Source organism: Anas platyrhynchos, chromosome 13 (genome assembly GCF_047663525.1).
Source record: "Anas platyrhynchos isolate ZD024472 breed Pekin duck chromosome 13, IASCAAS_PekinDuck_T2T, whole genome shotgun sequence".
Classification (NCBI taxonomy): domain Eukaryota; kingdom Metazoa; phylum Chordata; class Aves; order Anseriformes; family Anatidae; genus Anas; species Anas platyrhynchos.
The window spans coordinates 19,380,665-19,397,019 of record NC_092599.1 but is presented as its reverse complement, the minus strand read 5'-3'; the positions used below and the strand labels follow the sequence as shown (position 1 = coordinate 19,397,019).

At 47.9% G+C, this 16,355-nt stretch overlaps 1 protein-coding gene across 2 annotated transcripts in view; it reads left to right on the top strand.

The window, feature by feature from the left end:
• Positions 1 to 1,918: 1,918 nt before the first annotated feature.
• Positions 1,919 to 16,355, top strand: part of WNT7A (Wnt family member 7A) — a 37,841-nt gene continuing 23,404 nt past the window's right edge. For both annotated transcript variants that reach the window (XR_011812549.1, XM_005016509.4), the window contains exons 1-3: positions 1,919 to 3,611; positions 4,484 to 4,710; positions 15,625 to 15,896. Coding sequence is in view for 1 of the 2 variants with exons in the window: in XM_005016509.4 (XP_005016566.1) it covers positions 3,541 to 3,611; positions 4,484 to 4,710; positions 15,625 to 15,896 (570 nt within the window). In the remaining variant the exon portion in view is untranslated. The remainder of the gene's footprint in view (positions 3,612 to 4,483; positions 4,711 to 15,624; positions 15,897 to 16,355) is intronic.

The following is a 16,355-nucleotide window of genomic DNA, read 5'->3' as shown; positions in this document are numbered from 1 at the left end:
CCAAACATCCTGTAACTCTGCTATGCTGTTAAGAGAAATAGAATAATCTATTGTAACGCCTCACTCTGGTTTTATTATGCAGAAATTAAAAAGTAGTAAATAGAAGGACAAAAAAGAAAGCTGGGTACGTATGGACTGTAAAACAGGTGGTAGGTAAATACTAGTTACTGTGGACCACCATAAAAACCACATGGTTGCAAGGACCATTTAAGGTCTACAAACATTTTAAATGGTAATCAAAATGTTTTAGAAACTTTGCCAAACAAGACAAACTACCTACCTGTAATCTGCACTGGAATGTTATTTTATGTATGCTGCACATGCGCATGTGCACACGCACACACACGCTCACACATATCTAGGTCACAATTTTTTTAGGAACAGAGTAAGAGAAAGTCATTGATTAGTTCAGTAAATTTTTTTTTTTTTTTTTTTTTTTTTTTTTTTTTTTTTTTTTTTTGAGGAGGCTTTACCGTTTTCTGCTTTTATTGAACCTTAAGACAACAATTTACTTAGCCTTGACCTACCCTATCCTGTGTTAAACAGCCAACCTGTTGAAGTCGGGTCAGACAAAACGACCATAGCTGCAGCACCAGAAATACAGAAAAAGCACAACTGCAGCCTAGGGAGCTCACAAGCAATGCTTGGTGTGACAGATCACTATATCAGGGAACGTGGGCTGAAATTCTGAGGCACATTTAAAATGATATCCCGGTATTTTTGGCGTTCACAGGCTAACTTGGGGAGTGGATTTGTTCTTTGGAGAGCAGGTTTTGATTCAGAATGGGACTCCTGAGCCTGTTTTTTCCCATTTCTGCTCAAGGGCTATTGAAACAATGTGACCAATTGCACTAAAATCAGCAGAAAATGCAGCTCCTGTGCCTATCCACCCCCTCTTCCCCCCTCCTCCAATCTGCCACTGATGCCTCTTCAGTAGCAGCTCCATGGCCCACTTGCAGCATTTTGCTTTGCTTTACCCTAACTCTTAGGAGCCCGAGTGGTGGATGAGGGCATCATTGTACCGAGCAAAAAGTGCAGACCTTCATTCTCACATCTGCACGGGCAAAACATGTGCTTTTGTGACCGACAGGAGTGATAAGGCCACCTGGAAAACATCAGCTTGGTGTGCAAGGGGGACAGTGCCCGGAGCACATCCATGTTCCCTTACAGAACTGAGAACAAACGTGTGTTACCTTGCTGCCTCATGCTGTGCGATCCCTCTGTGCCTGAACTGCTGGCCTGGACACCTCAAAGAGCCCGATGAACATCTCAGTGGGGATTTGCTGCCGTTCCCTGACAGTCTCTGGCTACGACCCACCTGTTCGGCTGCTTCCCCACACGCACAGCTGCCGCGATGCCTGTGCCGGTGCGCAGCGCCTAGAGCCTGTCCCAGCACGATCTCAGGGCTGGGCTCACTTTTGGTCTCAACACAGCGTGTTCCTCGCTGAGCTGAGGAGATGATAGATAGACAGATGCAACTTGGAATAACGCCTTCCTGCCTCCCTCTCACCTCTTTTTCGGGGGGGTTCCCTCCCACCCCAAGAGGCTGTGCCCTAAGCCTGGGATTTATTTCCCATTCAGACATCCCCGCGGCTGCCCGAAACCCTCGGCAACCTGTGCGCCCGGGGCCGCCCCTCGCTCCCCGGAGGCCGCGGAGCCCCGGGGGCCGCCCGCAGGTGCCGGGGCCGCGGCTGCCGCTCCGCGCCGTGCCCGCCAGGTGTCGCCGCGACAAAGTCTCTGCGGGTGTCGCCGGGCTCCTGGCCCCACCTGCCCGCGGCCGGGCGCCCTCCACCGCCCCCAGGGGGGCTCTGACTCCAGCCCCCCCCGCCCCGGCCCCACCGCGTTCCGCTTTTCGCAGGCGGCCCCGGGCCGGCAGCCCCCTCCCCAGGGCGGGGGCTGCGGGGCGTAAAGGTGATGGGAGGGCAGCCGGTGTGCCGGGAGGCACAGGGACACGAGGGGAGAGGGGCACGGGGGGACGAGGACGGGGAGGTAGGGGAGATCCCCCCTCCCTGCCCCTATTCTCACCCGCGACAGGGTCGCCAGGACCCCTCTGCCCCTCTGCGCATCCCGGCGGCCGCCCCCGCTTTATCCCCCCGGTTTGGGGCGCACCGGGGCCGCCGCTCGACCCGGGGGGCTTCAGATTGGCTCTCCGGCGCGGATCCCGGGCACGTTTTATTGTTTTCTTTTTGTTTTGTTTTCAGCAAAACACTATCAGCAGAACAATTCCAGCACCACACCCCTGTTATCATTTAGGTAACCTCCCTGTTTGAAATATTTCAAGTGGATAATAAAATAGTCATCGTATCCGCGCAAATTCCCGCAACGCGGAGCGGGGATACTCCTCTCGACCGCCCCCGGTGCCCCCCCCGCCTTGTGCCTCCCGTGGGGCCGGAGCCGACCGCGTCCCGCAGCCACCTGGTCCCGGCCCGTTCCCCGCTCCGCCCCTCGGGGCTCCACGGCCCCATCCCTGGCCGCGGCAGAACCGGTGGCAAAATAAGTGGGGAAGGCGCTCCAGGGGAGCGCCGGCAGCGCGGGGGATTTTCCGTGCCCCCGCCGCCGCCGGGGATGCTGCGGGTGCCGGGGGCTCGCCCCGCTCCGCCGGCTGCTCTCGGCTGGGCAAAGCCCGGGAGAGAAGCGGCACGTTGCATGCGGGGAGGCAGAGCCAGGGGAGGAGCGTCGGGGCCGGAGCGAACGCATAAAACCGGCCCCAGGTGCTGCGCAGCCCCGGGAGCAGGCGACAGCCGCGCCGTTCAACTTCGGTCCCCTCCCGGTGCCGGCCGGCGCGCAGCAGCGGTGCTGGTCCCGGCCCCGGTGCCGGTCCCGGTGCCGGTCCCGGTCCCGGCACGGCGGCCCCATGCCGCCCGGCACCCCGGGGCCAGCCGGGCGCCCCGTCGGTGCAGCCCCGGGGGCGCCCCCCGCCGCCACCCCGCGGGGTCCCCGCCGCTTGCCCCCGGGCCGTGCCCGCAGGAGGAGCCGAGCTCTCCGCCCGGGGGGGATCGCTGTGAGCCTCCTCGCCGGCAGGTGATCCGTTTGCCATTTCTTGTTACCCTGCTTCCCACCTCCCCCGCCTTTCTTCCCCCCCGGCTGGACAACTCCCTCCTTTGGAGAACACGCCCAAGTAGCTGAAGAAGAGAGAAAGGGAGGAAAAAAAAAAAAAAAAAAAAAAAAGGAGAGCGAGCGAGGGAGATAGTTAACATTGAACCTGGGGGGAGCGCCCGGAGCCGCCGGCGCTCGGGAGGATCCCGCAGCCCCATACATCGCCGGCAATAAAGCGCTACGTGTGACAGGCATACAAATCCGGCTAGAGGGAAAAAGAGCAGGCGAGAGGGGCAGAGCCGGCGGACGGGCGGTGCGGAGAGCCCCGGCCCAGGGCCATGGTGAGCGCCCCCGGGGGGTCCCCAGCGCGCAGCGGCGGCGGCGGGCGGCGGGGGCTGCGGCGGGGGCTGCCCCGCTCGGCCGCGCTGCCTTGACCCGGCGGCACCCGGAGCGCACCCCGGGCATCATTTCGCATGTTGGGCTGAGCCACGGCAAGCTGGGAATATGAACAGGAAAACAAGGCGCTGGATTTTCCACATCTTCCTGAGCCTGGGGATTGTGTATATCAAGATCGGGTAAGTAACTTTTTTTTTCTTTTTTTTTTTTCTTTTTTTTTTTTTTTTTTTTCTCCTTTTATAACAATTGCGCTCTCTCTCGCTCTCAGCCCAACCTGCCCAGACGTGTTACTATTTAACTCGGGAAGTCTCAAAAAAAAAAAAACACCACCCGATGCTGGTGATCACGATTATTTTTTAAGAGACAGGTAGAGCCCCCGCGCCTCACCGACCCTTGGGGGCGCAGCCTCCGCGGGGCAAGGCGGCCCCGGCGATGCGTGGCCCCGGCGGGGGGGACACCTGGGGGCAGGGGGACACCCGGGCTTTGGGGGGACACCCGGGGCTGTCCGTAGCCCCTTCTCCGTGCCCGGCTCGGGGTACCGCGGCCGCTCTCGTCCCGGCCGGCTCACGCAGCCACCTGCCGCTGGCGACCTCCGAGCTCCCCACCCCCCAATGCCCCTGGGCCACCGAGGGGACACAGCGGGTCCCGTCGGGTCCCCCTCAGGTCCCGCAGCATCTCCGGGCCGGGCCAGGTGCGCTCGGCTGCGGGGCAAGCGGCGCGGCCAGGGGCAGGGGGCTCGGACTCTTGCCCTCGCTCCGTCTGCTGGACGGGAGGCGAAGCCCCCCCTGCCCGCTGCCCGTGCCCGGGCACGCACCGCTGTTGCCTGCGCTTTCATTGACGAATGAGGAAGTTGGGTCCCGTTTTGGCAGGAGCCCACGTGCTCCTTATCTCTGCTCGGGCTGCGGAGGGAGAGACAGGGAGAGGGAAGAGGCAGGGGGAAAAGGCGGCTGCTCGCCGGGGGCACCTGCCCGAGCCGTCCCAGCGGGGTGCTGCCGCATCTGCCTCCGTGCCGAGCCTCCCCCCGGCCACCTTTGGTCTCTTGTCGTTGCAGGGGATTTTCCTCGGTGGTGGCCCTGGGAGCCAGCATCATCTGTAACAAGATCCCGGGGCTTGCCCCCCGGCAGCGGGCGATCTGCCAGAGCAGGCCCGACGCGATTATCGTCATCGGGGAAGGGTCCCAGATGGGCATCAACGAGTGCCAGTTCCAGTTTCGCAACGGGCGCTGGAACTGCTCAGCCCTGGGAGAGAGGACCGTCTTCGGGAAGGAGCTGAAAGTGGGTACGTTGCCTCTCTGCTAGCTACTGCCGGCTCTCACCTGCATGACACTGAAAAGGGGCACACGGGGGCCACGGGGTGCTGGGAAGGGGCAGTTTGTGCACGCCACCTGTGTCTGCGTACTTAAGGATGTGAACAAGGTTAAAGGCAGTGCTCAGAGACTGAATGCTGAGCGGGGTTTGAATGACATGTCTGGGTGTAGAAACATACCAGTGATACTGCCCGATGGTTGTACCTGTTAGGATGGAGGTCCAGCAGTCACCCACCACACAGAACAGTTGCTCTGCAGTAGCTGCTGTAGTGACCCCTCTCCCACCAGGAAGAATGGGTGCGCTGCAGTTTGAGATGTCAGGGCATTTACAAACAGATTGTTCCAACTAACAGTCAGAAGATTCCATTTCCAGCTTCCATTTTTTGCAGTACAAAGTATATTGAAATTCTTAACTAAGCTGGCATAAGTAATGATGAACACATTTGAGGAAATGGAACTGAGGTTGAAACTCTCATGCCCTTGGACTGCGGAACACACAGTAGTGGAGCTTACTCAATGTTTGTTGATTCCACAGCACTTAAAGAGAAAGGAAAAGAGTTTTCCAAAGAGCGGCATAACAATTTTTAGAGCCGTAGTCGAAAGCTGATCACTCACAGTACGCTGTTCCATGTCCAGGAGGTGAAGCTGGGACCTGTGCTTTCCAGCCTTCAGGTCTCTCTGCCTCCTCCCCGTCTGGAAGGTAGATAGGAAAACCACAAAATCAGTCAAACAATGCTCAGTGTGATAAAAAACATGGGTGTTTCATGAGAACCCCAAACAACAGCTATGACTGGCTTCCAGCTCATGGGGAAACCCTCTGGACTGGACTGGCTTCCAGGTGCCATTTAGTTGTGTGTGGACAAATGGCAGGACCTGGCCCTAGTACCCCATTCCTCACATTCTCACGGAGAGAGACGGTGTTGCCACTCTGCTTGGGAAAGCCCAAGAATGCTTGGCATTAACTGAACATCATTTTATCATGTGTGCATGTTGATATGTGTATTTTACAATAACTTGAGGTATTTAAGGAGCAGAAAGAGAACAAACCAACCAAATTTTGAAGTCCAGTGTGAGTAACAGGTCTTTCAACACCTTTGATAATCAAGCACAGTAAGTCAAGTAGGGTACGTGAAAACCACACTGTGCGACATTGTGAAACATCTGAAAATGGACCCTGTACTCAGATTAGCTCATTGTTTCTATTCCTTGATCTGGGCTGTTCCTGTCAGCGATCCATGCAAGTGTTTGCCACTTATGTCAGTGAAGAGTCCATTTGGATGGGTGACAGGTTTGGGCTCATTTAGCCTAAGAGTAACATTTCCTTAAGCACAAAATGTGAGAAGGATTTCTTCTCCAACAAATCATAAAAGTGCAGAGTTATTGTGGTCTGTTGTATAAACATGCACTCAGTTCCTCTACCCCTCCCAAAATTGAATTATTTAGCTACTGGGTTATATTTAGGTCCTTTTAAAGAAAGTCAATATTAAAGGAAGTAGACTTTGATCTGTCTTTGAGGTGATAACTCTTAATACGTTCTATCTACCCATTACGATGCTAAGATGGATAGCGCAAATTCATCGCTGGTTTCAGAGCAGAATCAAGTGTTGAATATCATCCAAATTATAAAAGTTGTTCAAAGAATAACCAAAAACTTCAAATTTAAACAGCTTTGGCATTTACATTTAAAAATAACCTTCAAAAAATCACGCAGGTTCTGAGATCAGCAATAGTATATCCTACATGCATGTAAGATATGCAACGGTGTCTCAAGGATAAAAATACTCAGGCCCTCAATTGTCATGAAATACTACAGTGTAACAGCTTGGTTCAGGTTGTCTCCTTGTTCCTCTGCTTCTTGTCTATCGGCATGTACAGAGACCTAGAATATCTGACACAGCTCGTCTTTCTGTGGCTGTTAGGAAAAAGCACCTTTCCTTGATTTCCCTCTCCTCCCCTAAGATCTCTGTGTAGAGTTGTGCTCTGGGTTACCATTCACAGAACAGGGACTAGTACTTGCATCTGGTTAAAAAGGTAACACCCGCATGCCACAAAGCCAGAATACAAATGTGGTGTCCAGAAACAGGAGATCAGGCCAATATCCCTTACCCTAAGCAGGTTGTGGCAGGAAGAGCTGTATACCCTATCAGATGTGTTTGATGTTTAGTTTGCAGAAGAACAAACTGGGTCATCATTAGGGTAAAGATACTGTACCCCCGCCGTTTTTTTTTAATTAATAGCAACAGATCTAGCTTCTCAGTCCTCTGACACAGCGTGTACTGCAATATACTATTCAAACAGCAGTGCATTACTACTTTTATAGTCTTCAGAGGCTGCTTATATTTCCTGCTCAGTCGCATCCTTACAGTGATCCCTTGGAAGCTTGCAGGGCACCTTTGTCTGGCCACGGGCGATGGAGTCGGGGGCTACATGACCTCATTCCTCTTTTCCTGTTAGGCAGCGGTGCTCGGACTCAAGCAGCACTGCTGTGCTTGCTCTATGATTAGGGGATGACTTCAGAATGACAGTAATGCGGCTCGCCTTGCCGCTGCGCTGCTGAGCGCGTGCAACTGGCAAATTCTAATATCAATTTGGGAGGATGTGCTTAAGTAACTCTTATGCTAATAGGATTTGCGTGTGTTAGCCCATACAAATAAGTTACCCTGGATACCACATATTCTTGGGAACTATTTCCCAGCCCATGATTTTGATGGCACACCAAGCTAAGTCTCTTTGAAAACAGGTTTCATTGCTTTTTTACTGGGTGATCTAGTTTATGAATGTTGTGCAAATGCACCCAAATTATTTAAATTCTCTCATTGACACTGTGGGGTGATTCAGGAGGCCTAATTTCTCCCAGTGGCTTTGCTGACGCGGGGTTGAAGGACCCTGTCACTCTCCTTTCCTCCTCTCTTTTTCTCTTTTCCCCCTTTTTTTTTTTTTTTTTTTTTTTTTTAACATGGCAATAGGGCTTCTAGCCTTGGGGAAACACTTTGAAGTCTGTAGAAGGAAAGCATCAAACAAAATTTTCCTTTTCTTCTCGGTAGCACGTGTGGGTACGTATTTTAACAAATTTACATTTAATCTGTCTCCCAGTGATAATGTAGTTGTAGAACTTGCAATCATTTAAACTCATCCATGCTTCATACAGCCGATTTGTGATCACAGACTGAGTGTCCCAACTCATTATAGCCTGCTTCCAACTAGTGCACAGCATATACACCGGTTCTTGTGTCATTTTATCTGGTTTGTCATTCAAAAGAGAGATTCTTCCCTACTAATATGCTGTGGATATCTTATCGTGACAGCTGGTGACAGTAGTGCCAGTAACATGAAGAGAAGTAACAGTAAAAATGACATCAGTTTACTCTAGGCTTGGTCCAGTTACAGCAGAAATTATAAAACTGCAAACAAGATTAACACAAGGATTTTTTTTTTCTAGACAATTCTGTAGAAACCTTATTAATAATGTAAAGTCACAAAGAGATTTTTTAAAATAACCATGGAGATGACGCAACATGGCAATTATGGACACTTTTAAAACCAGACACATTTGTTACGGTGGTCAGCACTTCTGTTCCCAAAGCCAGCCGCAATCAAAACCCCAGATTTTGAAGCAAGATAGGCCAAAGAACCCCCACCCACCCCTTGTGCTTCAAGCCTGAACATCCGAGCAACCAGAGAAGCCTTTGACAGAATCAGACCATCAGATCTGGGCTCTGGTGGACCACAGAAAGAGCAGGTGCTATGGCAAAGAGCATCCTGCAGCGTGCAGCCAGGTGGTCAGCAGGAACTTCACCGGCTGTGGCAGTGATAGGCCAAGGTACTAGCAGGGCATAATTATCTCAAATAATTACTTCAGGATGCCCATACTTTTCATGGCATCTAGAGGGCAAAAATACAGATCTGTCTTTTTGTCACAATGGAGCTTCACTGCCACTATTCAATGAGACTCATAGGAAAAAAATCCAAGTAGAAATAATACAGACTATTTGACTGCATCTCTACAAAGAGATACAGTGAAGTGGAAACTCATTTCAGTGCAGATCTCTGAGAAGAAAGGCAGTGCAGCCTTGCAGAAGCTGTCATGGACCCTGCATGGGAAAGGATGAAGGGCATACAGCCGATTTGATGATGATACAGCCGATCATCTGAGGGCTATGAAGACATGTAGTGGTCCCTGAAGAACATTACAGCAAAACTGGTTTCAGCCAAGTATTCATCCAGGTCTTTCTAAAATCCATCACTTCTTGGTTTCTTTTACATCAACAGCTTTTCAGTATAACCCCCTTAATACCTCCACCCATCTGACATTACTCATGCCAGTAAAGCTGAAAGCAAAAGAAGAATCCATGTGAACAAACTGCCCTTAAAAATTCTGAGTGCAGCAGGCAGCCCAGCGCTGTGCACTTGCCTGGACTCAGGGATCACTGCAGATGTATCCAGATGTACACCTTAGAACTGAAGAGCTTGTTAACTTTCCTGTATATGCTCCAAATTTAGCTCTGCACTGCTCACTGGTCCAAATTCAGCAGTGACTTACTTTCCCTATATTAAAATAAGCGTGAAGGAAGAGGGGACGTTTCCACTCTCACTTACTGAAACAAATTACAACCATCCCACAAGGCAGCCTCTAACAGGCTTGCTCGGTAGCTACCAGCTGGAAGCATCTCCTTTGCTCATGTGCATAGAGAACGAGTTCTAGCTCGTTCTCCTGTGTAGCCTGGTCTGGCCTAGCTAACAGATACATAACACTGTAAAATCTAATTTTGTTATTGTTATAAAGACAAAAAACTTTTGAAAAGATCCCAGTACAGGTGTGTTCAAAAAGGGTTTCCATGTTCAATCACTGTCTAGAGCTTTCTGATTTTAAGTACTGGTGTAGTCTCTTTTGTCAGGTTTTAAACAGTCTGATTCTCTCTGAATTACAAAATAGCAGACCAGGGAAATAACCACAGGCAAACCAACATGAATATGCTTGTCGTTTTCATATTGCACATGCTCTAAGTGGTGCTGTACTATGCAGCGTGGCCAATATCTAAAAGAGAGAGCGATAAATTCTGATCAGCATTAAGAAAACCCTGAGATATACAGAAAAGAAATACTGCTGTAATTAACAGGAGTCTTGTTATCTACTCAAATAGGGCAAGGATTTGCATTTCTGTGCTAAGTTTCCAACTCTTCCAACCACTTTTCAATGTAAATATCTTGCACAAGAACAGTTATTTGCAGGCAAAATAGAGGCTAGGCTGAAATATGGCCTGAACATCCAAAACCCAGCATGCTGCTCTATGCCAAAAAGTCAATCTTTCTAAGCAGGGACTGTCACAGTAAGATAAAACATTGCCCCAAGGTCACTGTAGTTGGAATTCCCATCAGAAGGTTTTCATACCTGCCTTCAGATGTGTCTTGTGAGTACATGTTTCAGAGAAACAAAAAGATTACATTTCACTAGAGAGATAGAAGAGCTCTCTCCTACTGCAGGGTCAGTACGTGGGCTTTTCCAAAGCAACGCACTGGCATGGAGGGATCAAAGCCATCTGAAAAAGGGAAACCATCGTTTGAGCTCCAGAATACTTGCTGTGATTTTTTTTGCAGTGTATATACATTGAGTAGTAACTTTACAACCTTAAAGAGGGTATTTAAAAAAAAAAGTCACTATATATGGGCTGCTTTCTGTTTAAGAATGTCCTGTGGTGATGACAACAGTGACCCTCAAAGTCTCAAATGTTTTTAGAGCAACTCTACTAATTTAATGTATGGGTGCTAATCTTTTCAGAGAAGGTACTTCCATGTTTTATAGGGAACAGTCGTTTTTGTTTCAAGACAGTACGAACCCCTCAAAGCTCTGAGTCACTACAGGAGGGAGGAGAAAAATGGAAGGGGGATATTTCAATGATATTTAAGCAACCATTTTTATTAATCACACATGCTAGGTTAAATAAAAATTACAAAACAAAACAAAACAAACAAACAAAAACCAACTAACCAAAAAAAAAAAAACAGTCTCCGAATTATAAACAACTCCATAGTCTACCAAGAAAGGAGACGGCACACCCCAAAGTAGGCAGAGGAAGAATTCTGTTCTTCGTTCTAACTAGGTATGAGTTATGACCTCTACAGAGGGATGTGAAGTAATGCTAGCTGTGGCACATAATTGGCAAGGTACGTTGTATTTTCCATCTTTATATTTTCACAATCATATTTCAGCTCATGTCACTGCAGATAACTCCCTCTTTGACCCTTTGGCTTTAAATAGCAGAAAATATAACCCAGGTTTTCAGGTGAGATAAATAGAAATTTGTCTTTTTCATTTCACAGCTCAGTCAATTTATGAGACGGGCCAAGCTGTTTAGCAACATGCTTAGATCCTGAGAGGTACCAAATGGCTGAGCACTTGTTGCCTTGCTGAAATCAAATCTGCTCTGTATCTTGCAGGCTTACACCCTGTTTCTGATGCTCCACCAAGTTATTTTGCTTCTTCTTAAATCCAAGTTCTCATTTGTAATCAACATGAACAAAGTTTTTAATAAATTGTGACATTTTCAGATTAAATGTAAAAAATTTAAGGTGGCTGAATTAATACCAGGATGCAGAGCCCTCCTTGCAGCCAGTACACAGGTGCTTGCTGACCAGCCAAAGCTCAATCCTGCCAACACTTAAACACAAGAGCAAAGATGTTCATGTGATTGCTTGCAGGATTAATGCTCCAAGCTATGTATGAGTTCCATATAGTTATGTTCAGTGACAGGGGAGCCACCTGTGCTGGTAATATTTATGTTTTCACTCACTTGTGATAATCTTCACCCTTGCCCTCTGACACCCCGTGGTGGTGGCTGACAGTGCAGATCTCAGTGAGAGCACTTGGGATTGCCTTGTGCTACCCAGTGCAGGGGCTAAAGACAGGACTCAGTGCTGTGAAGGGCAATTTGCATGGGAAGAATGGAGTTGCAGAGCTGCAGGAAGTCAGGGATGCCAAGCTACCCACCATCAAAGCAAACAGAGCTGCAATGCACTGCTCCATGGGGGAGTGAGCATTTTTTTTTTTTTTTCCCATGGACACAATGCATACATTATGTAAGTTCAGAAAAAATAGAAAGAGCAGGCAGATATTTGTGTCTGACCCGCCAAGAAAAGCCTTTGTGTTCGTCCAGCACTGAAGCACTTGTTTGGACTGGTCTGGATGGAGGAGCAGAGCCAGGCAGTTGTCAGTGCCCACACCCTACGGCCCAGCCAAGTGCTGAAGGTGGCACTGGTGGCTTGGGAGCAGGGGTGCCACTGCCCTGCCAGCCCCAGCGCATCTGCACCGAGCTTGAACATCACTTCTGCTAGCCCAGTGCTTATACCTGGGCACGCTGCCGTGGTTGGAAAGCCCTGTTGGATCCCCAGCCTTGTAAATAAAGGGAGCAGGCTTTGAGAGCCTGCCAGCTCCTGTTCCGATGTCCCTAATGCTTGGAGTTCAGCTCAGGGCTGTGCTCAGCCTCTGCTCAGTTCAGACTATGGAAAGGCCGTGTTGTTTAGGAGCTGAAGGCACAGCTCTCACAGATGGGTTTGGGGATCCCCTTGTTCCTCTTTGCTTTCTCTGTCTTTTCATCAGCTGCTGCAAGGCTGACACTAGAGGTGTGATACTGCCCAGCACTTGGGGAGTATCAGCAGGGTTCACCCTGCAGACAGCAGTGCAATGGAAGGGGCACCTGTAAATGAGTTGCACCTCCATCAAATACCAGGGGAAGTACACATCACAGTTCTCACACAGGTGTAGCCACCTCTCACCTTCCTCCACAGCTCGTTTACATCCCAGGCAGCCATCCTGCTTCCTTCTGACAGTTTTACCCATCACAAGTGGTTTTAGGTGCACCCTTGTATGGTGCTGGCTGGAAAAGCCTCCACAAAGCACTTACATTGAATCAGCATCTAGGATCATGGTGTGTACCGATCCTCCACAAAGATAAACAGATCTGTTGTTATATGCATTTTGGAATTATTATTTACTTTCTAAATTATTTTTTAAAATAATTTTTAATCCTTCAGGCACTTCAGCTGCCTGCTGAAATCAGAACAGCAGTCGTATTTGTAATCTAAAAGCGGCAGGAAAACACACGTTTTCATGTTTTCCCCATTTTGTTAAAAAATCTTATACTGTTTTGGTATCTAAAACGGCGCCACAAAAGATGTTCATAATGAACTATGCCTACCCCTACCTTACGTGCTGACACTTGCGTGAGCTACAGAAGCTTAAAAAGGTGAATCATTTATGGAAAGCAGATAGCTTAATGCAGACGTGACAAGCCTGTGCCACTTTATCAATACCGCACAAGTGCCAAGGTGCTTCCCACCTGGCTCGACTCCTCCAGACTCTTGCTTTGTTTACTTTGCAATCTACTAACTTCTAGTTTGGAAAAGCTGCCGCACTTTTTCCTCAAGCAAGACCAATTTATAAAGTAACTTGTGAAAATATTTTAAGATCAAGCTTGACAATGGATTCTGTTCCTGACTGTGCTGTTTTTATATCCTCTATATTGCATTTTGCTTCCCTCTAAGAAAAAAACAGCAGCTTCGTATTTACAATGTAGAGACTTAAAATAGTCTCCCGGTGTTTTTTTACTCTCTATCTTGAAAACAACTTGTGCTAGATTAGAAGTCATCCATCTGAAAGAAAAACAGAACCAAATGCAAATTTCTACTTAAAACTTTTTTTTTTTTTTTTTTTTTTTTTTTGGTACTGTCCCACTCTTGCTACTCCATGAGACAGAAACCTGGCATAAAGCATTGACTCTTCAGGGAGGAACCCTCTGAGTGGAGAAATTGGGACTACTTATTGCACCCTCCCCTGTTTATTAGGGCATTTTTCATAGTGCTGTACTTAAAATAGTGAGGATGTAGTTGAGGATAAGTTGGAGAAGGACGACTAAAATGCCCTATCTGGTCCCTGTGGATTCACTCTGGGCTGCCTCTGGTCTCCCCATGCAGCTGGCACAGGGGCACACAGAGTACTACTGGAATATACTTAAAGCCGGTGATTTCTATCCCACATGCAGATTTTCATATAACCCCCTAGTTCTATAAAGCCTCATATACAAAGTCCACAGTCACAACAATTAGTCATTTTATGGCTGATTTTTGACAAGGGAAATCAAGAAATCCTTTGAGAGCATCTAGTTCTTGACTACAAGTTCCATTATAAGCACAGCGCATAGCGGTGTAAATGGGAATATTACCTCTGCCAATAAAAGGGCACGAAGTTGCCTCTTAACAGATTTTGAGTGTCATTTCTTTTCCATTTTACTTCCTTGACATAAGAAAGTGAATATTTTTCATTAAAAGAACCTTAATGACAAGTACAGAAATTCAGAATTTCATATATATGAAAGGTATGTGGCCGATAATGAAGTGGTTGTAAGATTTCTTTTCTGAGTGATTATTTTTGGTGAATTCCAATAAACAGCCGAAATGTGCTTGTGCACGGATAGCACACTACTGCCAGCAGTTGAAGTCTGCCAGAACTCAACTGGCAGGTGTTTGGAGAAGGGAAGCTGATCTTCCCTTTGCCCTGTCCTAATAAGAGGCTGATCCTGACTGTATTGATAGCCATTGGAGAAATAAGAGTAGGGGTAGATTCTTAGCCTGTGACATCTGGCAATTTTCAGTGGGCTGTGAGATATCCATTAGCAACCTTTGCAAACCTTGGTGTGTTTTGAATGGACCCTCTCTGAGCAGAACAGCTTCCAAAGGCCTCACAGATCCCATAGGCTCCACACGTGGGAAGTCCACACACCAGAATGCATGAAAGCTTCAAGAAAATCAATTAAATCATAGACTTAAAGTGAGAATCCCTCCTCCCCCAAACAAATGCACACCTGCCTTTATAGCCGTATTGCACAGAATAATACTGGCTTAACCACTTCCTCATGGCCCTCTGGTGAGGCTGTTACTTCACCTGGATTTTGGCATGATACTTACAAAAAGTCAAGTCTATTATTTTCCCATACTTGGAAAAATTCTGAGATAAAAAAAAAAGCTATTTCCTTGAGTCTGTGCAAATGTCAGTGCTGAAAACAGTGTCATATATGACTTGAAAAACATGCTTCAGTTGAGCTAAAGTATTTTCAGAAAAATATTTCGAAAAATATTTTCCTGTAAAAACAATTTTAGTGTAAAATTAAATTTCTAAACAAAGTCATATTTCTGAGCTGATTTTGAAAAAGGTGGAAACTGGTTGTTTTAGCAATTTCACCCCCCAGCTCCACCTATTTTCTTTCTTTCTTTCTTTCTTTCTTTCTTTCTTTCTTTCTTTCTTTCTTTCTTTCTTTCTTTCTTTCTTTCTTTCTTTCTTTCTTTCTTTCTTTCTTTCTTTCTTTCTTTCTTTCTTTCTTTCTTTCTTTCTTTCTTTCTTTCTTTCTTTCTTTCTTTCTTTCTTTCTTTCTTTTTCTTTCTTTCTACTTTTTCTTCCTTTCTCTCTCTCTCTCTCTCTCTTTCCCTCTCTCTTTGTCTCTCTCTCTCTTTCTCTTTCTCTCCTTCTCTCTTTCTCTCTCTCTTTCGTTCATTCGTTCGTTTGTTCGTTCGTTCATTCTCCTTGACCTAAAGCATTTGCCACCTCTCCTTTGTTATGGATAGTTTAGTTTGACTACTTCTAATACCATTTGGAAATATATACATGAAGTTGTCTAAATAATATTTTATCTCCTACTGCCTCATGGAGAGCTATCATTCCAGACAGTGAACATCCACAAAAATCAATACTTAGAAGAGTAGAGACCTGCTTATGCTTGCAGATTTACAGCACTTCTAATAATAGCCTTCTGATGTTTGCGCTGCAGGAACTTGCCTGCCTTTTTCTGACTCATGTCACCATGCCGCACCATGCATTTACAGCACTGTTTTAATTTCAGGTAGCAGAGAAGCGGCGTTCACGTATGCCATCATTGCTGCTGGAGTAGCCCATGCGATCACGGCTGCCTGCACGCAGGGAAACCTGAGCGACTGCGGTTGTGACAAAGAAAAACAAGGACAGTACCACAAGGAGGAAGGATGGAAATGGGGAGGCTGCTCTGCTGACATCAGATACGGGATAGGGTTCGCCAAAGTCTTTGTGGATGCCCGGGAGATTAAGCAGAATGCGCGGACGCTCATGAACCTGCACAACAACGAGGCCGGGCGGAAGGTAAGTGCCCCACTCCCTGCTGTGGCCACCTGTGGCCTGGCCCCGGGCCGGACCCCATGCCCTGCGCCAGCGCCGATGTCCGCATGGTACCATAGGCAGTAGGCACCTTTGGAAGTTATACACGCTTGTTGGGCCATCTATCCATCAAATATTTGTCTAAATGTTACTCTTTGCGATTGTAAAAAGAAAAAGCAAACAAACATTTTATCTGGAAAGTGAAATGGTTCTGATGACAAAACACTTGCCTGCTACCGTGTGGGTGAGTGGGATTCCCGTCAGGTTCAGACATGAACTTCTCACTCATTTGAAAAGGGATCATTTTCAACCCAACTGTTTAAACCTCGTTCTTTGTGTGAGGACTACCTCTACAAGGAGAAAAATACTTTAGCAAGCCGACTGCAGACTGACTCAGTGTTAGGCACGGGGCTGATCGCTTCGCACGGAAGCATTCCTGCCCCT